We start from the raw sequence: 27,833 nt of genomic DNA on the forward strand, positions 1-27,833 counted from the left end.
GGAAATTTGAACAAATTTGAACACACCAGTATTGCTTATTGTATTATTTTTTTTCTCTCTAAAGCACTTTGTAGTCCTCATGTCCCGCTATAAAAAAATTACAAAAAAATAACATTAACCTATCATTAAATTGATTTGTGTGTTCAAATGAAAAGGTTAATTTGCTGTAGATCTTCAGTTGGCCCATGGGAACTAAACTGGCTGCGATTCAGCATTTGGACGGTATTGTCACCAACTGACAAGTTCAGACCCACCGTGGACTCTTCTTGGTGTTTTGGGGACTTTAAACACCTATATTATTTTCCGTTTGCCGTGCCGCTCAACCCCACAATGAAGGAAAGTCCCAAACTGGCCCAGGTAACACCAAACCCCTGGTGTGAGGAGGAACTAAGGCTATGGGGTGTACGTGGAAAGATATGGTTTTTTCTTCTTTTTTTTTTTGTCGCATAATCTGATACAAGCGTGTTTTTGTAAGGTCTCTTGATTCTACATATAGGATCAGAAGGCTGATGCTAATGATATCAAATTCATAGCTAACACAGAACATTGGGTAACACTTTATTTGGATGGTCCCTTTTGAACATTCTGTTGACTATAACTTTACAACTACTTGTCAACTAACTCTCATTAGAGTATTAGACTCACTGTCTGCTTAATATCTGCTAACTCTTTATTGTGATGGTCCTCCAATAGACATTCTACTGACTATAAGTAACTTTGCAAATATGTCAACTTATTCTGACCCTACCCTACCAGTCTACTCCACTAACACTCTAATAAGAGTTAGTAGAAATGTAGGTGCAATGTTACTTATAGTCAACAGAATGTGTTAAAGGGACCATCAAAATAAAGTGAAACCGAACATTGTCTTTATGTTATCACAATTCTTTTTCTCTCTCTCTCTAAAATAACCAATTCCTATCGTTCTAATGTTCTCTTTAGGTTCTATTTTGTAACCAAAAATTGGTTTGGTAGGAACCAAACCTTACTAGCTACAGCTAGGCTATGCATCTTTAAGGGATCTGATCAAAATGGGGGTGCTTTCCAGATAAGATGCTGAGATAGCATATGTGAAAGACAGTAATTTGCTGTTGAAATCGATATATGAGTCATAAATCAAATCTCTAATGTAAGAAAATGACCCTATCTTATCAGTTCTTATCAATCAGTCACTAATGATCCCAATGTGAATATGCTGAAATAGGCTACAGGAAGACAAGAGGTCGAGCCTGGCAGGTTTCCCGACAACAGCTGTGAGGGAGATCCCCGCCGGCCGGAGATCCAGCCCGCTTCCTACCAGGCACCAGGGTAAGCGAAAAAAGAGTATAGCTACGGCTAAAAGGAAAGCAAAACTGCACACCTGTTATCCAACAGCTCGCGACACATTCAGCTGCACTGATGGAAAAAAAAATCAATACGTCAAAATTTGGCAAACACCGTCGTCGAACAATTAAACCGAAACCGATTCTATGAAACCTTTCACTTCATACGACGCGTAAAAGTGATAACAATGTGCATAATAATGCTAAGTACAAAGTAGCCTACTAATAAATATGCTACTAGTTGTTGTTTTTTTATCTCAACTGCACAGAGCTTCGGCAGAGCGTTTAATCGTTTCGCAAATGGGTAGTAATACAAACGATTCAGTTACAGCTGAAAGGGAAAACCCCAGTTCACTCACCCACCTACTTCCTAATTTGAGTGAATGAGAGAGGGAGACTCTCTGAATTCAGTTCAGCTCATAGAGCCAGCGAGCAGCACAGCGCAGAGGTTATCATCATGACTGCAGCGCGTGATCAATAATAGCCTAATAATAATAATAATGCACATGACATATTGTCAGTGCCCTAAAATGGCATTCTTCTAATTGCATGTGAAATTAATTAGGATGTTTATTCAGGGTTTTTTTTTTTTTAACTGACCATTTAATAGAAAACGTTGTGCATAAGCGAAGACTATGAATTTAAATGCTTCAGTGAGCTGTGCTAAAACATCTTGAGCAAAGCATGTAAGTATGTTGTTTAATCTGGGCAGCAAGAGCTGATAGTCATCTTGGGACCGAGTCAAGTTAGTCATATTGACATAATGTTAATAAAAGGATTCGTCTAGGACCATATATCGCCTACCTGAGGACAATGACAATGAGCGGCAGTAACCACACTGTGCGATCTGTGCCACTGGATCTTACCAACAAAACCAGAGAGCGTGGGAGCTGCGCGCAACCGGGAGACCAAGGTCGCCCTAAACATTCTCCAGAAAGACAGGTGAAACCGAAGCACAAGTTCAGCAATGGACACGGGATTCTTCCACCTGAATCACGGGACAGTTGTGATGGATCAGTTTCGCAGACAACTCAAACAGATGATGGGGATGTCAGGGCAAACAGGACGCGTGAGGGTCCCACACAAACCCGACCTATAACCCCTAAGTGCAACACGCGTCCGATAAAGAAACGTCCTTTCCCTCCGGATGTGGATCATGATACCAGTGGTCCAAGAAATATTCCACATAGCCCGGGTGCTAAAGAGTTGAAGGAATCTGCCGTGGGTCAAATACACACAGATGCACCGCTGATATTCAACTCAATTCGTCGTTTCCCGAGCGTTGACTCTCAGTTCGTAACACCATGTCGTAAGTTTACAATATGTTTATTTTGACTGATCTCTGATTATTATATTTTTAGCGCAAAACTTGGATGACTGTGCAATTCAGCTTGTTCATACTGTGTGTGTCATTGGTTTGTGTCATTTTGAAAGTATGTCCGTTCGGGTGGAACGAGTGCGTCCGCAATATGATTGCGCAGTCATGGTCAGTCCAAGCTCGAACCATAGTCAACGCGAAACCATGGAGCTAATCAGCAGGATGTTTGGTTGAGCTGTTTTCAAAACGTGTCAGTGGGTTAACTTATGCAGGTGAAACCGTGGAGTATTATAATATATAATGTTTATATATATATATATATATATATATATATATATACAGGGTGCGATTTGCCGGGGGGGATGCGTGGGATTTCCCCCTTTCTGGTCAATGTATCCCTGCCTCTGCTTAATTATTTTTATCCCCGGTGGGGATAAATTTATCCCCCCCTCAAAGTGATCAGTGCTACTACACTAGTGGCGAGGCGGATCACAAAACTTATCACGGATCCGTGGTTTGATTAAAATCCTTTTTATTTTAAAATGCGCTACTTTGACTGGCTCCGCAGCCTCTCTGTAACCACCACTCTGCAGACTTGCTCAATGTCCCGCCCACGGCGCTATATGATTGGTTACACCTCACGAGTAATAGCCTATCAACACTTGCGAGACGGTTGCAGGTCTTTTTTTACGCTGCATATGCAGCATATTACTGAAGCGGGAATAAACATCACAATCTGATTATCTGTTTCTATGATGACAAGCAGAGTTAGTGCTGAAGTTGCACATACGGTGTTTTACTCAACTGAGGCTAAGCAAAGGTTTTTTGATTACTCACTCACTCTTGAGTGTCTGGCGTGAGTGATTTCAATGTTAAGTCAATGTAAAGACGCGTTTACGCGCGTCTAGAGGTCCTGCGGCGCGATGCGTGTCGCGCGGCGCGGTAGACGCGAAGCCCGAATGAGGCGAATTGACTTTGTCGGCCCGGCCCGACACATTAACTGTATGTTATGAGCCCGAGCCCAATTTAAACCCAGGGGTGGCGCCAGGGAAGTTGAGATGAAGCAAAGATGAAGTTGACGATCGCCATTTCCGTAGTGAATGCGCATATATGGAGAAATGCATGGATTACATCAGAGTGTTGCCTATTTCTTTTCGTTTTGAATTGTTTCGTTTAAAGACATTTCAAGCGTTCTTTAGATATATTTCTTAATATTCTCTTTGAGGCATACACTTAGTTTCGGTTAATTTATGATGAGATCCGCTCAAGTTATCGTGCAGTGCAAGTAACCGCGGCGGCGCCTCTGATTATAGCCTTTGTCTGCTATATTTGCTTCTTATTTATTAAATACACGCAATTCGTTGATGAAAAATGTATTAAAATTAAGATACAATTTATACAGAACGAAATTCACTTTAAAGAAAGGCTTTCTACAAAACAAAACTTAATGAAATAGTCAAAATCATGTCTAACCCACTCCAAGTCTCCCGATATATACTGCACATCCTATCTTACTCGTGCTGCTGTTCACTTTTCATAAATCAACATAGATGGAAAAAAATAACAATAATATTTTAACAAATATGAAACTAAATGAGCTTATTTAATGGCTACAACACATATAGTAGGCCTATACAGACACTCTATTTGTACAAATTGCTGCACATTCATTTACTGCTTCTGAATTTTGCACACATAAGTTGAAAGGCATTTGTTTGTGCATAGTAAAACATATCTGCAACATTTATCAAGTTCACGGATATTGTGCGTGCATTTATTAATTATTATCATAATGAATAATGCAACAAGGACAAATCATGTAAACTGCCTTGTTTGTTTATTCAGAATGAAATGGATCGCAAATGGATCTGAAAGAAGAAACGTAAAAAATAAATAAAATAAAATAAAAATAAAACGTGAAAAATGATGAACACAGAAAATGAACTTTGGATGAACTTTGGATGGCCTAGGAGGAGTAGCCCTAGTAGGCTACAACTCTAATTTAATTCAACAAGGTTTTAGAATATAGAATATTTTTTAAACAAAATAAATATTTTTAAAGATTATTATCCCGGGCCGGTGTGATGCGTGCGAGTGGAGGAGCATGACACGTGACGTGTTGCATTTTGTAACACAAGTGCTGGATCAAGGGCCCGGGTCGGGTCGGGTCAAATTCGGGCTCGGGCAGAGAATCTAAACTCTGATTTATCTGATCCTGTCCATTAGCTTTGATCCATGTACGGCTTTTCAGAATGTCACCAAGTACAAATATTTGTAATAGTATGTAATTTTTCAGCACGAAAACTCTTGTTAGCTAGCTGGGAACAATGAAAAGGGTCCAGAGCAGCAAATGCAGTGAATGAAGTTCTTGTTCTCATGATTTATTTTTATGAATAAAAATGTTTCAAAACATCCCCCCCTCTGTTTTTTTCACAAATCGCACCCTGTATATATATATATACATATATAAATATATAAAATATATATAAATATATGAGACCTCATATATTTCATGAGGTCTCATTTTATATATATATATATATATATAATATATATATTTTTTTTTATGATATTACCAAAATCGTAACATAATATCCACATAGGCCTATTATTTATCAAAGTAAACATAGACATAATAAATTATGTGCGTGAATTTGTCAATACAATGACCTGTCCCAGACCCTCCAAAAGTTTTTTTTTTTTTTTTTTTTTGATAAAAAGCTTGAGTGCTGTTATCTTATGTGTGATGTTGTATAGCCTAACTTCACAGCTCTGATTAAAATCTAGATGGTGGTGGCCATCGTTTCTCATTCATTTAACTGAGAGTGTTACATCCTACTTTGTGTTACAAAATTCCTCAGTCTCCTTATACAGATAATCTAACATACAAATAATAATCTACATAATTATGCTGAAAGCGTAACACATTGGCATGAATACATTCCTGTTACAGGTCTATTTCTTGCTCTTGATAGTGCTATGCAGAACAATCTTATTTTGTCATAAAGATAATCTAAACCAAATGTATCCACTCTGCAAGGCCAACTTTTCAATTAACTCTTTTTCATTAGTGTTGATTTGATATGCATGGTGGTTTTGATTAATATTAATAGTTTTTTCTTCTCTGTAGTTATAGCAGGCTATCCATTTTTGCAGTGGTCTCGGCATTACAGCCAACAGAAATCCATTGCTATTCCGGTTCCCACTCTTTCGCCTCCTCCGCCGCTGGAAAGCACAGATCGGCTGCTGGCAGATATTGCTGCGGCAACATGTCAGGATGAAGATGGTGACACGTGAGTCTTTCACCCTTTCATGAGGTCTCATTTTGTGGTATGGTGTAGTCTAAGAATTGATTAAGCTTAAACAACATCCCTCAAAATTGTCACAGGGCCATCATGCATTCCAACAGAGAATTTTCAACAGGTAAAGAAGTAGATCAGACCATATTTTATAGTTTGTACTGTATATTTAAATTGTCAGATTCATTGTTAAACTGCACATGGGTTTATTATTAGTATCTATAGGTAAATTATGAGTATCAGTGACATGTACTTTCTGTTTGCTTTTTTTGGAAATTCCAGATTATCCTAGATATGTCACTCTGACTCTTGCTTAGTCATCCAGAACAAAAAAAAGTAATAGATCCAGTGTGTTTAAAAATATATGTAGACGTGCCTTCTGTTTATGTTGAATCACAAGAGACAATATTTTAGTAGGAGTCATTGTGACCCCTGTTACCCAGTACATTTCATCACCGTTGTTACAATTCCTGTTCAACAAGATCACTGAGCCCACCAAAATCATCTTATCTGGTAATGATCAACACCAAAGAAAGAGATTATCTGTTCTTTGTGAGAGAGAGAGAGACAGAGAGAGAGAGAGAGAGAGAGAAAGGGAGACTGATTCAAGAGGAGGGTATGGCTTGTGGGTATGAGTAAGAGTATTTGAGAGAAACTGGTTTTCGATATTTCACGTGCTGCTGTTTCAGGGCTTGGTTTGATGAGTGTGGTAGGTCATGGGGATGCCAGAGATGAACATTCTGGCTCCCTTAGGCTTTGGCATGAACACAAATACATGTACGTGTTATGTAATATCTGAACCTTCACTCAGTATGAAAATATAATTTATTATGTGAGTGAAACTTCTCCAAAAATGACACCTGGTGTCACGCAATATTGATAAAGGTTTAGTCAGCAGCAGTTAAAAACATTGATATGAGCATTTAATGCTTAGTAAGCAAATGAAGCCTATTCCCTTTTTGAGAAATGTGATGATATATGGAGCACTGCGTATTTTTACTAACCAGATTTTATTTGACTCATCTCATAAAACCTATACCACTTAAAAGATAGTACACCCCAAGAAAAATTGTCATCATTTACTCACCCTCATGTTGTTCCAAACCCAACGTATGGTCACATAAGTGAAATTTTATCATCGGTCCACAGTCTATTGTCAATAGTGTATTGATGTATGAAGCACAGCACACACAGAAGTCACTTTAAAACAAAGCAGCTTTCAGTTGGTCAATAGGGTGAATCTGTTGAACCCATTGCGAAATCTGCATGGGGAAATATTTTGCCCTTACACAAAATTCCCAATTGCATTCTGTAGATTCCTATTGAAATGAATGGATTTTGCCTATGAAAATGTGACTGCACCTTTAGACTTTCATTCATCTTCAGAACACAAATGAAAATATTTTGACTGAGTGAGCAAATTATGCTCTTTTCCATGTAGTCCCAAAGAACAGGGACCCCAAGCTTTAAAATGGGCACAAACGTATCATAAAATTGGTTCAATTGGTTCAGTTGGTTCGTATCATATGATTTGTTAGAGATATTCTAAAGCCATATTATGAGAAACAGACCAACATTTAATAAACTAGAAGTCCTTATTCACTGATAATCCGGCCTAGCTCCTTATGATGTATTAAAGAAATAGTTCACCCAAAAATGAAAATTATCCCATAATTTACTCACCCTTAAAGGTAGGCAATTTGTTTTACAAAACATTTTTCTATATTGGTTGAAACTCTCTTCACATCCTGAAAGCAATTAATAATAGAAGTGGTCTAAATTTTAAAACATGTACATATATCTTCTGTGTAAGTCATTCGGTCCGAATGCAATGATACAATGTCCTACCTGTCAACATATGCATTTCCACACCTCCGCACATCCTGTTCGCACTGACATCACAGGTCATCACCGCGTTGTAGACACAGTCACTGGGTGCCGTAAACAAACCACAGTCATCTTACAGTTCCTTCTAAACCAAAACAATGAGCTTATGCTGTGTCCACGACGTGCCATAACTATTATTTCAAGATGGCAACCCGTGACTTTCTACTGTTCAGACGAGCTGTTCACGTCCTCAGATTCGGATTTATGTGTTTCTATGTCAACACTATCAACACTGACATGAATCTGCAGCAGTCAGGTGGTAAATAAGAGCTCTGTAAGTTGTTTACGTTCATTATTATTGTAATGCTTTTTTGTTCATGTGCTTTGAGACATGAGGTAATTTAATGCTGTCTCTCGTTTCGTGACGCTCTGCAAACTCTGCTGTGTGCGTTCATGTGTTTTGAAGGAGGCGTGGCTTTGAAGACGCTCTGAAGGGAGGGTGGAGATATTCTAAAGCCATATTATGAGAAACAGACCAACATTTAATAAACTAAAAGTCCTTATTCACTGATAATCCGGCCTAGCCGGATTTCATGCTTTCAAAGCTGGCTTGCTATTGCTAGACGCTCAAAATTGCCAACCCTGACTTTAAGCCATCCTAGGTGTATATGACTTTCTTCTTTCAGCCGAACACAATCAGAGTTATACTAAATAATATCCTGGTTCTTCCCAGCTTTGTAATGCATTGAATAGTGCCCGAATTTTTGGCTCCAACGCGTGTACGGCACTTGCCCGAAGCCAGTGATTATAGTTTATAAAGTTTTAAAGGTGACATATTATGCCCCTTTTCACAAGATGTAATATAAATCTATGGTGTCCCCAGAATGTGTCTCTGAAATTTCAGCTTAAAATACTATATCGTGCCAAATTTGCCCCTTTTTGGGTGTGAGCAAAAAATGCGCCGTTTTTGTGTGTTCCTTTAAATGCAAATGAGCTGCTGCTCTCCGCCCAGTTCAGAAGAGGGCCGATCCTTTAAACGAGCTTCGGATACAATAACAAAACACACAAATAATCTCACTCATCCAAAATCTCAGAAATAACTAGTAGAGGAGTGCAGCCTTATGGAGAGACTCAGGAAGAGGTTGCAACTTTTAGACTGCACCTGTCCTGGACGTTTATGAATGATTAGTTCAGTAGGTCATGATTAGTTCAGTCCAGTAGGATACTGGATACATTTATGCAGTTGTTGTGGAATTACATTGATTCATCTCATCGAATTGCATATTCCGTCATGTTTAACTTTTACACAAGATGACACAGTTCCCTGAGGTCTTTATAAGACAACTGTGACAATTTTTGGTTCTGTGCTCGTCTGTGCAGCCAACGACAGAACAGTTTGCATGTTTTGCTCAAACTTTTGCCATTGCGTTAGAACTGGTTACACTGTTGTCACTTGCAAAAACCCAATGGCAGCGTGTGGGTGGAAACGTGCAGATTAAGGGACGGTAATAATAAGATCCCCTTCCTATGTCAGAAGGAGAGCGAAATCTGATTGACTTATTTTGTGACATGCTTGCAGAGAAAGGCTTACCAAAACAAAGATACTGGGTTGTCACTTTTCACGTTTTCTGGGTTGGTAGATGCACCAGGGACCTGATTATAGCACTTAAACACGGAAAAAGTCAGATTTTCATGATATGTCCCCTTTAAATATGGATATTTCTCTTACAAAAACCCATCACTTCGCTTCAGAAGGCCTTTATTAACCCCCTGGTGACAGATTACTTTTTATGATGAATGAATGGGCTTTTTGGAGCTTCAAAAACGTTTCCACTATTCAATGCCATTACAAACTGGGAAGAGCCAGGATATTATTTAATATATCTCTGATTGTGTTTGGCTTGAGGGTCAGTAAATTATGAGACAATTTTTGGGTGAACTAAAATGAATATCCCTTTAATGAGAGTGCATTGAAGAAGCAGTGATTCCAGATCAAATCTTTTAATGAATCACTTTCATGATTCACAAAATCTGTCTGAATGATTTAAGTCTCAAATAACACTGTTTCTGTTCTCAAAGTTCAAATCACTGACTTTCTCCCTAGAATAATATCAGTGAATAACAACTTAAAATGATGTTTGTTTCTTTCATAAAGAAGATAAAGTGTTCCTGACATTCAAATAGTACATCAATAGTACATGCTAGCAACACCAGTGTCATGGGTTAGATTCCTAAGAAATGCATGATAAAATGTAATGCAGCCCACAAGTCATATGTACTACTTTTGTGGTGCTTTTGCTTGTCATTGTAATTTTATGGAAAAGAGCCAACAATTCTTCAGAATTTCACCTATTATGTTCCACAGAACAAAAACAATTCATGTGCAAGTTTAAAATAACATGCAAACGATGAGGTGAACTGCTAGGCTGATCTGTTTTCTCAATAAAATGTTGTTGATATTTTGTTTGGCCTTCTAATTGGTGAGATTTTTTTAAACCACATTTCCTCACTGAACTGATATGTTGCTTAAATTTTTAGCAAAGTTTTAGTTTCCAGTAGATCCCTATTTCCTGGTTTCTGTCTATTGTTTGCATGCACATACTGTATGTCAATCATGCTATTAAATCAACTGCATTTACACAAACTGAAAAACAACAATCTCTATCTTTTTTTCTATCTTTTTTCTCACACACTGCCCTCCCCCTTGTGTGTGCTCTGTCCTGGCTCTTGCGTCAAAGGGTGTCTCGTGCTCTCACCTTGTTTTCTTCTCAGTACTTCACAGACCCTCATTTTCGGGAAAGCCTGATGTGAGTGCGAGTCTGTTGTGTGACTGCGGTTTTTTCAGGTGTCTTTCTCTCTCTCTCTCTCTTTCATCTTTTTTTTCACTGCTTTGTGTGTTTAAAATGAATGGGCTCAAAAACCCAAACATCCGCTCTTCACTTCCTCCTTTACCGCTTTTTCTCTGTTGCTTATCACTCTCTCTCTCCCCCCTTTCACTCTGTACTGTAAGCTTACATCTCTGTGTACGAATTTGTCCATTTCAACTCTTCATACCCACTTTCTCCTCCTTCTTCCTCTCTTGTAGTCTACGAATTTGTATGAAGGACCATAAGATTACATGACAGGTCATGCATGCTTTAAAAATTCTATCATTTATTCACCCTCATGTAGTTTCAAACCTGTATGACTTTCTTTATTCTATGGAACACAAAAGAAGATATTTTGAAAAATGTCCCTACAATGAAGGTCAATGGGGTCCAATGTATATTTTTTGGACCCCATTGACTTTCATATATGGACAAAAACAATTTTCAAAATATCTTCATTTGTGTTTCACATAAGAAACAAAGTGACAGACTTGGATCGACGCGTATTTCTGTTTCACAAACAGTAATGTATGGTCTTAGTAATGTCAACGTTTTCTTGGATTCGATTTGATGTGTTTGGCTCAGGCTGTTTATGTCTTGTCTCAGCCTCTGAGTTTGTTTGCTACAGCAGCAGCAGGCCTGTGTGCTACAGGGGATGTTAGAGGTTTGTGTTTCTGGGCTGTACAGGATGCCACACATGCGCCACTGCCCCGCCATGAGCCCTTCATCTCCTTCTGATGATGTTCAGGTTCCTACGTCAGTCTCAGCCTGGGCCTTATCTGGGGCTGCGGTCTAACTAACTCTCAGTCACTTCCAGGAACCCAGAGAGTTTCATCTGTCGAAAAGAAAGAGAGAGAGAAACTAAATTCTGACCTGCAGTATAAGTGACAGCAAAGCCAGTGATCATCACACAGACAGACATGTGAAAAAAAAAAAGGCCTAATTTACATACTAATGTAAAACTAATTGGCCATCACATGTGACAAGAACATAAGATAAAAGGCCAATTAGTTAACATTAGTATGTACATTAAATATCTTTATGTACATTATTTCTATCCAAAACACAAAGTTGGCTTTTCTTTGTCAGCCACAAAATGATATAAAATATAAAGTATCTTTTTGCAGACAGATTTAATGAAAGGCTACCTATTTTTTTGTTGTTGTTTTTTTCCTGTATGCACTATATCCAACGCTATCTCACGACCAATTTGTACGAATTCGTACGAGTGAGTAAAAGGTGGATAATTTGGGCAACTCGTAAAATATGTACGATTTAGTAAAAATCGTATGAATTCGTACGAGTGAGGACGTATGAATTCGTACAAATTAGCCACTTCGTAAAATTCGTACAAATTGCCGTGAGATCGGGTTGACTATATCAGTGTTACCAGCAGTTGCAAGGAACACACAATGAAGATGAAGATCAGGTATAACGTCTTTAATCCACTCAGAAGGTAATACAAAACCAACCGCTATGCGGAAACATGACCAGACAATGGGTGAACAAACACAGCAACTTAAACAGCAAGGCAAAAGAGGGTTATTAATGACACACAGCTGAACTGAAAACTAATCATATCTGTTACCATGACAACTAAAGAGTGGTGGGAAAAGTGAACAAAGGAAGACAGGAAACTGGTGAAAACAAACTAAAAGTCCATGATGGTGAAACTAAGAATAATCGTGACAATCAGGGATCTCAGCCCTTGCGTTTTCAGCCCAAGTACCCCTTGGTGAATACAGATGGAGGAGGGACTGTCTTTTAAATGTTGTATAAAATTGTGTTGTATTTAAGTCTGACCTGTAATAACAGTAATATACCATTTTAATGTATTTATTCATTTTATTATGAGGTTTAAATTGCATGTTCAAATATTCAATCCTTGTTTTTTTTATGTAATATTGCCGTGCTGGCTAATAATTATTATCCGTGCACATTGTTATTTTTTTTTTAATTCATGTGCCCTCGTAATCTTTAATCAAAATCTTGCAGCGATTTCTCATATCTTCTCTTATGATGTGTTTATTGGCATGAGGGGCGGGATAACCTGTCACATGAGATCACAGCAATAGTAAACGATAACCATCTAACGATCCAATCAATTCCCAAAGGACAAAATCAAGTCCCGCGCTACATTTTTTCTTGTTCGGGAAGCCGTTTCACTCTGATATACATCACAATAGGGAAGAAAAGACTATCACAACTTCCATTTCATGCTGACTTTAATCTCTTCTCTGGTGATGTGTGCAGTTCCCCTCCAGTAACCTGTCACTCAGATTAGATCGCAGAAATTAGCAATCTAACAATGAACCAATCAATTCCTGGTTGACAAAATCAAGTCCTGCCCTACAGTTTGTCTTGTTTGAGAAGCTTTTTTACTCAAATATAAGTCCCAATAGAGAAAGCGATTGCAATTTCCGTTCCATGACGACTTTGAAGAGTATTATTGTACTATTACAACGCTTACTGCAAATGCAATAGGCAGAGATTTGTTCATTTCGTGCTGCTCTACTTGCAGTTTTGATACATAGAAAAAAAATACTTCTGCCCCATATGCCTTATGTGGCCTTTGCTACATGACACAGGCCTGTTTTACTTGTTCTGTGTAAACAACATACAATTCTCAAACCTGATAAAGACTCTTTGATCCAAAACAGGGTCTTGTCACAAGGGCTGAACACATGGCCTTGATGGCAGAACTGAAAAAGCATGAGATTTCCTGAAGTACGCTGACATTGAGCTCACTTACAGGAAAGGAGGCAAATAAAGAAAGAATTAAGCTACTAATAATCTCTTCTGCTTTCTTATCAAAAGCAAGGAACAGGCAGTTTAGGCGGGTCATAGCCTGAGTCAGGCCAGCTTGTATTCATTTTGACTAGATTGCTCTTCTCTTCCTCTTTTGATTTGATGCTTCATGGAGGACATGACTGTTAATCCAAACAGAAAATCTTCTTTGATCTTATATTATATCACCTGTTCTTATACATGTTCTTATACACTTGTGCTTATATGTGTAGTACTTGATTTCCTTCTCTCTGTTTTATTTCCAAAATCTTGCCACAATGGAATAACCCACATGAGGCAATTGCAACAGCCAATTATAGGACAATATTTACATTTATCACTAGGAATATGAATCATCTCCATAATTCAAATCATTGGCTTTCCCACTGTCTGTGTTCCGGCTTGTTTCATCCCACAGTGACTCAATATACAAGTCAAAAGACAATATAAACAATGAGAGCCCCTGTTCTTCACTGTTCCCTTTTTTCTATCCCTCTTTCATTTTTCCAGCTGTTGCAGTATGACTTCCCATCAGGGCCTATTAACATTCTTGACACAAGAAATGTTTTATAGTTCATAATGCAAGAAATTAACATTCTACATTGATGTCTGCATTGAGAACAACCCTAAGTGTTAGTCGTGCTAAAAAGTGTTTTAAAATTATAATATATTTTATCTTGATGACTTCTGTATGTTTGCAATGCTTCAGATATTTGTTTTATAATATGCAATATTCTGTGCCCATATATGTTGTTGCACTCTGCACATAGTATTGATAGTATTTTTTTAATATTGTTTTGCATTTTATAGTGATCAATTGGTATGCAAATTGTGCATGTTATACTCTTCAGATAGGTTGTGAATATATAGCATGCTTGTGTTTCAAGTCAGTGCAAGGTTCTTCTTTGTAAATTTCTCAGGGTTTCATGGGAAGTTCTGCTAGAGGAGTCTGAAAAGCACAGAAAGCCCCTAATGCAACAGTAAATATAATGATAATTAGTATTCAAAACAGAAAGAACGGTGCCATTGTCCCTGAGGGCAGGAAGTGACTTCAAACCAAAGTAGCTGTTACTGGAAGCAGATTTAGAAAAAGAAAAAAAAAATAATTAAAAAGATTTCATGAGAGTCCCTTTCTCTTTCTCACACACTGTTTTCTTCCTCTTCCCAAACTTTGACTTCTACACACTCACCTCAGAGAGGCTTTCTGTGAAATGATAGGGAGATAAGCATTTCCCTGTACTCACCAACACTGGCTGCATTAAAAGCCACTGTGTACAAGATGAGTCATTCACATGATTGTTTTTACAAACCTTTAGTCCACCAGGTGAAGTGTCATTCAGTCAACCTTTTAAACTCGTTGGCTGACTTGTGTGGGCCATTAAAAAAGACAGTCAACCCTGTATTGTTACAAGAAATGCATCACAATACATTTTGATGGTACTGGTTTTGTTTGTGTGGTTAAATGCTAATGAATTTACAGGACTATGCATGCTGCTTTTGCTGTTATTTCTGTGTTTATGTAATTAATGCATGTGTGTATTATTTGCAGACCTCTTCACATTGCTGTGGTCAAGGAGAACATCCAACTGGTCAGTTGGCTTATTGAAATATTTCGACGGGCCCACAAAGACCTGGACATTTTCAATAACCTACGACAGGTAAGGTGCATACACACACAGCAAAAAAGGTTTTATTTGTTAAAGGGATAGTTCACCCAAATCTTTCATCATTTACTCCCTCTTAAATTTTTCAGACCTGTATGAATTTATTTCATCTGCTGAACAAAAAAGAAGATATTTTGAAGAATGTTGGTAACCAAACAGTTGATTTGTATAGTATTTTCTTCCACACTTTGGGAAGTTAATATGGAAGTCATCATATTAACTTAAATTAACATATTAGCTTAAATCTCGCAATTCTCAGAAATCTCGCAAATCTCAGAATTGTGTGATGTAAAGTCGCAATTGACCGTTCGCAAAGACTTTAGTTACTGTTACTACTACTAGCAAAGAGGACACTGACAACGTGCTGTCAGACAGGACAGACCAGGTTACTTTTGATATGAAACAAAGTCTCAACTTTCAAATGTGGTCATTTTTTAAAAAGAAATTTAAACAATAAATACCATTTTGTGGCTCTTTAATGTGTCTGACAGATCGCTGTAGAGCCTCTTAAAGCTGCTTGTGAACCGATCATCTCTTCCTTCTAGTTCATTTATAGCATCAAATAAACATTAAAGAACATAAGAAGGAATGTTGTTTTAACCGCGGAAAACTTCGTTTTTCAAGTTCAAATCCTCCAACGTTAATCTACTAACTCTCCTGACTGCTTTGTCGGACAAAAATGGCGGATTCAGCGGATTATGATTGGTCAGATCGCCTGTCAATCAAATTCCCTGGGAAGGGTCAATTGCGAGATATAAAGTCAGAATTTAGTGACAACTATCCCTTTAAATTATTCAAATGATTATTAATACTAATATTAAATGCTTAATTAAAACACTTAAAAAATCAAGAAATCATATATTTTTTAAAACGTTTATTTTTCTTCTCAGTAACAATTGTTTTTGTTCGTTTTCCAGTTTCTGTTTATAAAAACATGCAGCTTTGTCATAATTATAGCAGAAATACTGAAATATTGTAATATTGTAATTGTAAAATAAAACTGTATTGTTAGTTCATGATATTTAATGCATTAACTAAAATTAATGAATTGAACCTTATTGTAAAGTGTTATTACCTACATTGGCCTTTGCAGCAGGGTGTAAAAGAAAAGAAGGGAATCAATGTTAATGATTGTTGGATTATAAGAGGATTTAACAAACAACACCGGACTAGTTAAACCTGAGTTCTTGTCCCTGTGGGGCATATGTTGGTTAACTGTACATTTCCACAATAGTGTTCTTAACTGTTACATGATACATTTAGCTTTGGTTTAAACAGAAGAGGAAATTACTCCTAGGGCACTGTTGTTCTCAGGCAGTGCCACCGTACTGTTTGCGGTTATTTGAGCACCTTTAGTAGTCACTGGCCTGCCCACTTGTGTGCTCACCACATGGCCACCACAACACACTGTGTGCTTCGCTTCATCTTGCTCCCATGTGTCAGCAGCATTGTGAGTGCACAGACCTGTCAGACTGTTCCCAGGCTTTCACATCCTGCTCTTCTCCTTGGTTGTGTTAACCCTTACTTCCACCACTGTCACTCAACCGCATTATCAATTACCGCCATTGCATGTCTAACCAGCCATCAAAAATTACCTCAAGTTCACATTTAGGTTTCACTTGACGTACATACGCACTCTTTCACACACACAAACACGAATGCTTGTATATTCACAGGCAGCCGGCAGTTACCAGAAGCTGCGTGTATGTCTTAGCCGCTGGCTGAAACTTGTTTCTGTCAGATTGTTGAGGTTAACATTTGTGTTATATCCTGTGTTCAATTCTTATTTCCCCAGAAATGTGAACTGCACATTAGCATGTCTTTGAAGCTTAGATGGAGTTTTGATTAACTTTTATTGCAACATTTGAAGAAAATTACTGTTTTGGTGTTTCCAAATCCAAGATTAGTGAGGGAATACAATGATTAATGTGATGTTATAATGGCAGGTAGACACACAGCTGACTGAGGAAAGTGTTACTACAGCTAGCTATCATTATTACTACCACTAGAAATTGTACATGTTAGAATGACTTGTATCGCCATGTCTCTGGTTCAGCTCCACACTTTTGTAAATCTTGTCCTCCCACATGTCTGTCATGACCAACACTGACACTGACATTTTAAATGTACATGAGAAGAAGCATGCTGCGTGTGTGGGTGTGTGTGTGTGTGTATGTGCACATGACAAATGTGTTTTGCGTATTATCAGTCAAGCAAGACTGCAGCTGATGAGTTGTTTGCATGGCCTGTCAGTGAATTCAGTTTACTGGAGTATGTATGTTTTTATACTAGTATGAGTGTATGTGCAAACACAGTTAAAGCGGCTGCTGTATGCATCTGAACTTAAGTATCCTTATTCCGAGAAGTCACATGACCACCCCCCCCCCTCACACCCTGGGTTGTTTCTCAACATACCTTGTGTTGAGGTTTGAAGGGTATTAAAAGGGACTTTCCCTTTCTCTCTCTCTCTCTCTCTCTCTCTCTCTCTCTCTCTCTCTCTCTCTCTCTCTCTCTCTCTCTCTCTCTCTCTCCTGCACTCTTGCAACATGCTTATGCTTATCTTTTTATCTTTTTACCCTGAATTATAAAACATTCCTGTCTGCTTTTACTACGAGTAAGAGACCCAAAGATATCTTCACAGAAAGACTAACCCATAAGTTAACTATGCATATCTATATTAGCATTCATTTCAAGCATAAAGCATATCATCAATAGTGCCTGTTGACTTCCTTAATGCATGTTCCTGGTCTTATTGTGAATGATTCATTGGTGCATGTTACTTAAAAAAAACTTCTATTTTTGATTTTTAAAGTTAAAACTTCCTCCTGTCAACTTGTGTCATTTAATGTTAATGTTAAAGTGCCCCTATTATGGTTTTTCGAATATTCCCTTTCATGTAGTGTAATATAGCTGTTTGTGAATGTAAACTTTCTGCAAAGTTGTAAAGTCGAAAGTGCACGATAAATAAAGTTATTGTCTCCCAAAAGAAAGAATCGACTCTGAACCGCCTTAACGAGTTGTTTTTCATTCGAAACCTACTGCTTTGCGGTTCTACGTCACTAGAAGATACATTTCCATAATGCCCCCTATGTTGCACGTTGTCTGCCCGGATTATTTTACTGTTTCGACTGTTTCTTAAATCTCGCTGGAGTTCAACACGGGATTCGCAAAACGCTTGCTCTTGAAAGATCAGTTCTCCAGTTTATTTGGACCAGCTTGTTCCTCAGAATCACAACCTGCAAGTATAAATAATCATTGATGTATATATTTTCTACCTGGTGTTCAAAATATGTAGTTTTGTGTTTTGTATCGTGTAGATTTCCGGCTAACGGCTTACTGAAATGGTTCTGCTAATCAGCTGTGGGCCACTATTACCTAAAATTGTGTCTATTAATGCAGATTATCTGTCGTTCTTACTACTTTGAGTAAAGATAAAGGATGGAGCAAGATTTGTTTTACAATGTTACATCAGCCCTTTACGTTAGTGCTCGGCTAATGTATGCGCTGTTATTGATTCAGTTCCTGCATGTGCACCACAATAAATTTGAAATATACACATCGGTTTGTTGATGAACATACACTTGTTAATGCTAATGGTGAGGAATTACAGTTGCAACATCTAATAATGTACCTCAAACTGAGTAGTGTAGCGTATCACTGAGAAACGTCCTGCTCAAGTCATCCTTGCGATGGGGATTCAGGTTGAATAACTAGTTCTTCCAGCGTTTTATCATCGGATTCGTGCTCGGATTGATATGGTGAAAGCTCTTTAAAGTGTGTACAATTGCTGAGGACTGAGGAAGCCTCCGGTGCTGCTGACGTTCAGTTATGGTAATGGGCGTTTAGATTCCGACACGCGCTGTACGTGGTAGACCAATCACAACAGACTGGGCCATCTGGCCAATCAGAGCAGAGTAGGCTCGCGGAAATGAGGGATTTAGAGAGGCTGATTCATCAATCGAGTCGTTTAAGAATCATTGAAAAATGTGGTGATGTAAAATGTATATTTTGAGAAAATGTAAAGTTTTTTGACCTTTGATGCATGTAAACCTGTTGTGGTAGACCTCCAAAACCAAATTAGGAGCCTTTAAAATAGCATAGGGGCACTTTAAACAATAGCCAAATAGCTACCTTGCCCAGCTTGGTCACATTGCTCTGTTGACTGGTTTTAGAGGCATTTTGGGCACTTTTCAGATGGTCATGCTGGGGGACCAGATGGCCAACCAGTCTAAAACCAGCTGACCACAAACTTGGTCAGGCTGGGAGACCAGCTTAAACCACATAAGACAGGCAAAACATTTTATGATGGTTTATCCTGGATTTTTCAGTTATTTACATCTGGCTCGATTTTGCCATGTAATATTTATTTTGCATTAAATAATCTGCATAATCACATATGTCACATTATGGAATTAAAATGGGTTTCATTTCAAAAGTGTGACATGAATGTATAAAACAGCATTCATATCTTTGTTGCATGGATTGAGTGCACTGTTTATTTTTCCTTTCTTTTCTTGTCCTTAGCCCAGTCATCAATGCTAAATCATGCAATATTTAGTTTCAGTTCGCTAGAGTGTGTTTTTGGCTCATGCATGTGTCATGAGTCTTCCCTTCAATCACTTTCCTTATTCATCCAACATTCCCCTTTTTTCTTTCTTTTTTCCCTGTTTACACACAGGAATGTGAGTCTAAGAACTCACTGCAGGGGAGAGGAAAGGGATTTTCCCTCTCTGATCTATCTCTTCCCTTCATCGCTCCCTTTGCTCTATCATTTCCGGCTCCTCCTTTCCCTTTCTCTGTCTCTCTCGTCCCTCCTTTTCTCCCCTCATGCTCTTCCAAGCACTTACATTTTCTCTTTAAACCTTTATTGGTGGTTTATTGGTCAGTTATTGCAGGTTCATTGGATGTAAAACGAGAAAGGTACTATTGCACTAAAACTTCTCGTCTCAATGTAATTTGACGTCCTTTCTTATACAATTTCCTGTTTCAGGGCTTGTCTAAAGAGGATGTGAGTGTGTTTTATCCATCACTGTTTCTAAATTAGATTTGTAGTGATTGATCTGGGCACAAAGAAAAACCCATCAAATTTTATGTGTGTGGTAACATTTCTTTTAGCACATACACACAAAACTCGAGTGTGTGATGCTTGGTGAGTCAGACAGGATTCAGGGAAATAGGAGAGTTGTTTTCATAGGAAGGGAGGGCCAAAGGCATTGTGACACCAGAGGAATTTCTGTCTTCATTCTCGCTGTACTTTTTTTCTACCGTGCCTTACTGGAACATCCTTCCTCCAGTGACAAACCAGTCCCCCCCTCTGTGTGCTAGCCGAGAACCAACTTTACCTGCTAGCAAGCCTGAATTGATGCTAATCTTTAGTGGGTATCATTAAAAACCACAAACCTCTCTTTATCTTTTTCTCAATCTTCCTCTCTGTCAACAAAATTCACACGATAGATTATTTGACTTGCTATGCAGTTTTAGCTTCCTATATTAGCAGAAATGCTAACTTTCAATGGATATATGATTTTATTGTACATCTGAATGCAAGATTGAACATTTACATTTTCAAAAACTGTCAAGTGACTAATGTAATGCTTTATTTTTGCTTCCTTACCTGTATATGCTTACATTGAACGAGTGCATTGAACGAGTCATCTTGACTCTCAGGTCTTGTCTGTAAGCCTTTTTTTTTTTTTTTTTATCACTTTATTGTTCAACAATACTAGTTCTCAAGAATTTACCTCAGGTGAAGGAAATGAAAATAAAGTTCTCCGTGACTGGTTTGACCAAGATTACTTTTAAAGTTTCACATGTGTACACACCAAGCAGACACGCAAACTTTGGCGTGTTACAGTTATGTTGGTTAATTTATAGGTGAAAATGTATTTATTTTATTAAATATTAAATAAGTGTATGTTTTTCTATAAATGTATCACTACTTTAATCAGTTTATAGTACATAGGGCTGTAACCACCACCATAGACATTGTAATCAAATATGGCCTATCAAATCAAAGAAGGTGGGCTTTACTATTCACAGAAGCTGAGCACAAATTTCAATTGTTTTGCAATAGAAATGACTGACAGTAATATCCAGTGATGCAAACTACTGTATGAAAATATAAGCAATAATTTACGAGATTCATGCATTCCATAACTGAAGTGAAAAGAAACATTACAAATGTACTTTTAGCATATTTGCATACTATAAAGAGTGAAAATGAGCATATTTAAACCAAAATCTTATTCACAAATAGTTCAAATGGATTACTTTACAATACATTTTTGTTCTTTTACTGCTTTACTTTTTCTTTGCTTTTCTTTATTTCCTTAAATCCCTTTAATGTTTACGCTCTTAGTAGTGGTTTGTTTGTGTGTTAGATAAGTCACCGCATAGCTGTTTACAAAGGGGCGTTAGCCCAGTTTTATCTCATCAGATCTGTGGAACTGACCTTTAACCTGTTAGACAAGTTCCAGGTTAGCAGCTACAGTTACAGGAATCCACATCAGGATATGACTCAACCTATTAGTCCAAATAAACCTGAACACCTTATCAGACATCACTCAGAGTAGTAGATTTTTTTTGATACACACATACAGTATTAACATGCAATAAGAGTTAGTGAGAGTTTTGATCATGTGGTCTAAATATAACTGGCCCTTAAATATACTGTGGATTTGATTAACTGAATCAGTAAACTCTCTTTCCTTCTCTCACTCTCTCAGACACCATTGCATTTGGCTGTAATCACCCATCAGCCTTATCTGGTGAAAGCTTTGCTGGATGCAGGATCTGACCCTGGAGCTCTGGACCGTAATGGACAGACAGCGCTGCACTTGTGCTGTGAGCACAAAGATGTAGAGTGCCTCTCTGTCATCCTCAGACACTACCCCCAAAACCCTTTGCCCCAACTGGAGATCAGGAACTATGAGGGTGAGTGCTGGACCTACATCTAGAATGGTATATTTATTGAATTACATACATATATTTTTTGTAGCATAGGGAAATGTATAGTAAAAAATAAGGTTAAGGTTCACGCCTTAAATCCACAGAGGTGGAGCTTGACTTGGTCAAGGTCCACCCATTTGGCTCTGCAGTGAGCACCAGTTGAATGGATGTGCTGACACTACAGCTTTCTTAACTATATGGTCCTGTTTAGTACAGCAATATAAGCAAATACATAACTGGAAATGAGCATTTATCCTGTTTGTGTCATAATCCAACACTGGAAAATTATACATGCCATCTTCAGAAGGCCAAACTTTTTTGTGTTCCACTGGGGGGGCAGACAGAAAAAGAGCTGCTTGTCATGGATTTTCATGCATGAATGTATGATTATGTTTTGGAAAATTGTTGCTCATCAGGAAGGAGGGAAGTATATCGCCATCTAGCTTTATTTGTGGATTCTGACACAATAATTCCCACTTGTAACCACTTATGTACTACTAAAGAAAACTGAAATTTAAGTATGCTGAACTTAACCGTTAGTATTATTTTCTCTTATTTTATTTTCAGAGTATTATCATTTGTCCTAAACAGAACTTGCAGTTGATATTGGCTTCATTCATGTGTAAGAAATGTAAGACGAGACATTTCCTGTTGCTGTCTCGATTCAAAAAGTCCCTAGAAACACAGAGTTTTAGTGTTTTGTATGTGTATTGTTGAAACATGCCAAAACTCGTTTCAGTGGGTCATTCAGATTACTACATGGATATTTTGTTGTTTAATTTAAGGTCTGACACCCCTCCACCTGGCTGTGCAGAAAGGAGATAAAACATTGACAAGACTCACATTGGAGAGCGGAGCTGAAATCAACGCTGGGGTCAGTGAATTTGTTGTCATATCCACTACGTTCATGCTTTCAGATGTGATACTATCCCTATCGGTGCAATTAGTTGTGTATTATGATCTCTATGGTTCAATTGTTTATTATGTCTCTTTTTCTCTTTTAACACAGGATAATAAAAGCGGTCGCAGTGCACTGATTCATGCTGTAGAAAATAACTCTATTGACATGGTCATCTTGCTGATCGAGGTGTGTGTGCATATCTTTTTTTCTGTTGAGTTTTTTTCACACTTCACATGTGATGTCAAATCCAATGAGTCAGCTATCCAGCCTGTCATTTTCTTGATCATCACTTTTGTCTGTTCCTTTCATTTTTATCTTGTACTTCTCTGTTGGTGAGCACAGGAAAGAACATGTATAACTATGAGGCTGAAATCTTTAACTATTAATCATTATTACTCAGTGTTTGTATGAGAGTGGATGAGAAGCAGTTATTAATGTTTTTTTTGTGTGCTGTGTAATTCAGAGTGGGTGTGATGTGAACGCACAGTCGTATAGTGGGAACACAGCCTTACACAGCGCCTGTGGCAGAGGTCAGATAGAGATTGTCAGGGTCTTGCTGAAGAATGGAGCTGACAGTAGTCTTAAAAACAACCACAATGACACTCCTATCATGGTAGCAAAAAACAAAAAGGTAAGAACTGAAAGAATGGCAGTAGTGCATTTGAAAACATGTATTGTATATTTATTAGTCTTGCCTAGTTATGTATTTATTTACAAAATAAAGTGCTTTTTTCTATTTATCAACATCATATTTAGAAATAAATTAGAATTAGAGTCTTTCATTATAATAGTTAATAAAGTCAGTTGAATATATATAGTACATGAACACTGCCAACAAGTGGCAATTCACAAAACTTTCATTGCTCAGTTGTATTGCATATTAACCATACACCTTAATTACCAGTCAGACGTGTCACCAAAGATACATTATTGTTGTACGAAGCCTCATGGAGACCATTTCTTCTAAGAAAAAAAAACAAACAAAAAAAACATTTCATATTACAACTAGTGATTTAATTTGTAATTTAAAATCTCAGAATTTTAAATCTATTTCTCATAATTAAAACATTATAAAGTCCCCCTGTAGTGAATAATTGTATCCCTTAAAACTCATCTTTGATCACCAAAATTACATATTTAAACTTTTTTTTGTCCTGTGAAAAACAACAACTTCATGTCTTAAAATAGCTTGAATGTAACGCCCTTGCTTCATTTAGTATACGTGGATCCATTAGTTTGCTAATTAGCCTATTAGCCTGACTATGTTGTCAAACAGCTAATAATGTGTTGCTAATGTTACACAAACCATGTTCCCGTTGCCGTTCGCCATCTCAAGTCTGCCTTCTAAAAAACAGCATCCTTAGAAACGCTTTGAACAACTCAGAACATCAGTGGAGAAAGGCATATACAGACCCTTTCCAAAAAATGTGAATATCATGGAAAAGTTTATTTATTTCCATAATTCCATTCAAAACGTTAAACTTCCATAGATTATAGATTCAGGGCCCACAACTTAAACGATTTCAAGTATTTAGTTGTTTATTTGTACATAATTTGGGCTTCCAGCTCATAAAACCCACGAAAACAGGATTTCAAAAAATTTGAATATTACATGAAATCACACAGTAATTACACAGTAATACCATGGTCATTGAACCAGGTTTTGGTTATTTTGGCAGTGTGGGCAGGTGCAAATCCTGCTGGAAAATGAAGTCAGCATCTCCATAAAGCTTGTCTGCTGAAGGAAGCATGAAGTGCTCTGAAAATGTCCTGGTAGACGGCTGTGTTGAGTGGACAGCACAGTGGACCAACACCAGCCGATGACATGGCTCCCCAAACCAACACAGACTGTGAAAACTTCACACTGGACTTCAAGCATCTTGGATTGTGTGCCTCTCCATTCTTCCTCCAGACTCTGGGACCTTGGTTTCCAAATGAGATGCAAAATTTGCTCTCATCAGAAAAGAGGACTTTGGTCCACTGTGCTTTATTAAATCCAGAGTAAACGCAACCAGGACATTTTCAGAGCACTTCATGCTTCCTTCATTTTCCAGCAGGATTTGCACCTGCCCACACTGCCAAAATAACCAAAACCTGGTTCAATGACCATGGTATTACTGTGTAATTACTGTGTGATTTCATGTAATATTCAAATTTTTTGAAATCCTGTTTTCGTGGGTTTTATGAGCTGGAAGCCCAAATTATGTACAAATAAACAACTAAATACTTGAAATCTTTTAAGTTGTGGGCCCTGAATCTATAATCTATGGAAGTTTAACGTTTTGAATGGAATTATGGAAATAAATAAACTTTTCCATGATATTCAAATTTTTTGGAAAGGGTCTGTAGTTGATAATAACGTCATAATATACATCAAATACCTAATTCACCTGCTATATTGCTAAATGTACATGATTTTTCATATCAACAGAAAAATATACCGGGATAAACTGGCTTCTCTTGAGACTCCCCTGCTTCGCAGCAGTTAATGATATGCTAAAGCTCGCCTGGACATTGATGTGATTGGTTACAAGGTAGTTTGTGACGTCAGAAACACCAGCGATTTCAAAACCGCGTTTTTGAGACTGTCTTTAGATCACTGCAGTTTTAAGGAGAAAATACTTAGCAATGGTGTTGACTTATGACTTTGCACATGGTTTATCTTAAAGCATATTAAAAATGCCACATAGACATATAAACAACATTAAAAACATGATTATCATGTTGATGCTACATTAGCAAAGCCTTATTTCCTGTGTCAGTCCACTCCAAGCTTCTCAAGATAAAGGTCCCTGAAATTTAAAAAACAACAATATTGGCCCCATAATCTATCCATGTGTGTCACCATAACTTCTGTAACTCATCTAAACAAGTATTTATGTGTTTTTGTCTTAAGGTGTCTGATGTGCTGCGAGGGAGGGGCACTCGCACATGCAACGGGAAAACGTTACCTAGTAATGGTAAGAGTCTCTCTGAAATTACAAGAGTGAAATTATCTCTAAAGTAGGCCATTTAAAGTTTTTTGTCATTTTTTTTCCCATTTAGGCTCTCTGTCCCCTGGCAGCTCCAACCATTCTCCCCGGATGACTCCCACTTTTCAGCGCAGTACATCGCATTCTCCTGTGACTCCAAATTTACCACGAAGTCAGTCAGCGGAGAGCATTTCAGAACGTCAATCACCGATGAACAGCAATGAAAAAACCCTTCTGCAAATGTTGCCTCGGACACACCATAATATAGCAGTAGACAACAGGGCAGGCTACGGAATGGCACTCCATTCTTTCCCATATCTGTCACCGTCTGGGTACGACCAAATTCAACCGCCTGTCTCTCACATCCAGAGAAGGACTCTAATCGCTTCCCCTCTTTACTATCCCCCTGGTATTCAAAGACCTCCATATTACTCAGATACACAGATAATCTTACTCCCCAGTATCCCTATGCCAATCGCATATGGCTCTCCCTCACAGGGTGCTGGTAACCAAACACGGCCATCCAGTCGCAGCAGTGACCAATCAGACATGTCTACTGTGAGTGTAAACAGTGAAGAAAGAGGTGTGAGTTGATAGCTGCTAGATATTTAAACAGCTGGCCCTCTTAAAGGGATAGTTCACCCAAAAATTAAAATCCTGTTTGAACATATGTAGTAACTAAATGGCTTTGGTGACCATAGACTTCAATTAGTAAGGTTCCAGAGTGAGTAAATGATGATTTTTGGGTGAACTGATTCCTTTATAAGGGGTGTTTGAATATTATTTGTGGTTGGAGAACATACTGACTGATTTATAGCACGTATATGTATCTAAACATTTTTCAAATCTTTTCAAAGGTTTATAAGTTGATGCTGATGTTATGACGGTTTGCTAAATCAATAACATAACTCTATATTTGTGTTACCAAGTGTTTTGCTATGTAATTGAAATGATTATGATGATTTTGCAATGCATTTTAAAGAGCTATTATATTTATACTTCTATTGCAAGAAACAGACCTTTTCTTTTTTCCTGTTTTCATTTGTTGTTGTTTTGTTTTTTTTGTTGTTGTTTTTTTTTTTACCGTGGAGTCTGTATATTTATTGACAGCATTTTTGTTTTCCCATGTACAGATTTTCCAGAATTAAGTTACCCAAATTCGTATGACAGAAAATCTCTAATCGCATTCATGTTTACAAAAAAATTTTATTGTCAATTTTATTTTACACTGTGAGGCCCTCAAAAGGGTACACACATGACAGCCAATATCAACCAAGTAGAATGCATATAGAGGTCAGGATAGTTTTATCTACAATGAACATTGTCAACTATTGTCAAAGAAAGCATTTTGAGATTGAGATTTTTTGCAGTTATATTGTTTATGTGCCTGTTGATTACACCAAAATTGTTATTCGTGCCAATTTTATTTTAGTGCAAATCTTTGAATGGCAGCTTGAAATCTTTGTCTGAGGAAGTTATGTGACAAATTATGAGTTTTGACTCACTGGCTTAAAATGTATAATCTTGTAGAAAGCCACTGTGGAAAAAAGGGATCTGTGGTAACAGGATAATTAAAACCATTGCCAGAATCTTTAGAAACTGTGATTAACATGATACAGACATGGGCTTTGACATGAATTTCAAAAAAGGTACTTAATGGTGATATTGCTGACAGTAATGTGTCAATTTTGATTTCCATATGTATGTGTGAATATAAGTGCAGCAATATAAAGTAACCTAGTTTACTTTGAATAAAAAAAAAACATATTTTTATACATATCTATGCATTTCATGGCAAATATTTGTATAATACAGTAGGCACATTTCTTTAAACATCAACAACAAATTCAATGCTTTTCTTTTTGTTATATTAAGGACACTTTTCCCCTGCCTTTATATATTTTTTACTGCTTTTCAAATTCTTTTTT

At 37.6% G+C, this 27,833-nt stretch overlaps 1 protein-coding gene and 1 long non-coding RNA gene across 3 annotated transcripts; both read left to right on the top strand.

Moving 5' to 3' along the window:
- Window positions 1-1,342: 1,342 nt before the first annotated feature.
- Window positions 1,343-27,684, top strand: bcl3 (BCL3 transcription coactivator). Its single transcript, XM_082149906.1, has 9 exons — window positions 1,343-2,631; window positions 5,771-5,933; window positions 14,970-15,078; window positions 21,810-22,017; window positions 22,818-22,906; window positions 23,042-23,119; window positions 23,397-23,564; window positions 25,830-25,893; window positions 25,979-27,684. Exons 1-9 carry the CDS (start codon window positions 2,136-2,138, stop codon window positions 26,497-26,499), a joined length of 1,896 nt encoding a protein of 631 aa, XP_082006032.1. The 5' UTR covers window positions 1,343-2,135; the 3' UTR covers window positions 26,500-27,684.
- LOC309483863 lies at window positions 5,940-14,962 on the top strand. Of its 2 annotated transcripts, XR_014200659.1 has the most exons (4): window positions 5,940-7,445; window positions 8,261-8,954; window positions 8,985-12,987; window positions 13,155-14,962. It is a non-coding gene; the product is annotated as an uncharacterized lncRNA (long non-coding RNA). The 2 variants fall into 2 exon arrangements; XR_014200660.1 differs by lacking the exon at window positions 13,155-14,962 and having other exon boundaries at window positions 8,985-12,988.
- Window positions 27,685-27,833: the final 149 nt, after the last annotated feature.

The sequence above is a fragment of the Leuciscus leuciscus genome (genome assembly GCF_965113295.1).
Source record: "Leuciscus leuciscus genome assembly, chromosome: 20".
NCBI lineage: Eukaryota > Metazoa > Chordata > Actinopteri > Cypriniformes > Leuciscidae > Leuciscus > Leuciscus leuciscus.

Bases quoted from the DNA above. Each gene is read 5' to 3' on its own strand.
- bcl3 (XM_082149906.1), top strand. From the start codon at position 2,136: ATGACAATGAGCGGCAGTAACCACACTGTGCGATCTGTGCCACTGGAT. The intron at 15,079-21,809 runs GTAAGGTGCATA...TCACTCTCTCAG, and splicing joins TTTTCAATAACCTACGACAG to ACACCATTGCATTTGGCTGT. The intron at 22,018-22,817 runs GTGAGTGCTGGA...GTTTAATTTAAG, and splicing joins GGAGATCAGGAACTATGAGG to GTCTGACACCCCTCCACCTG.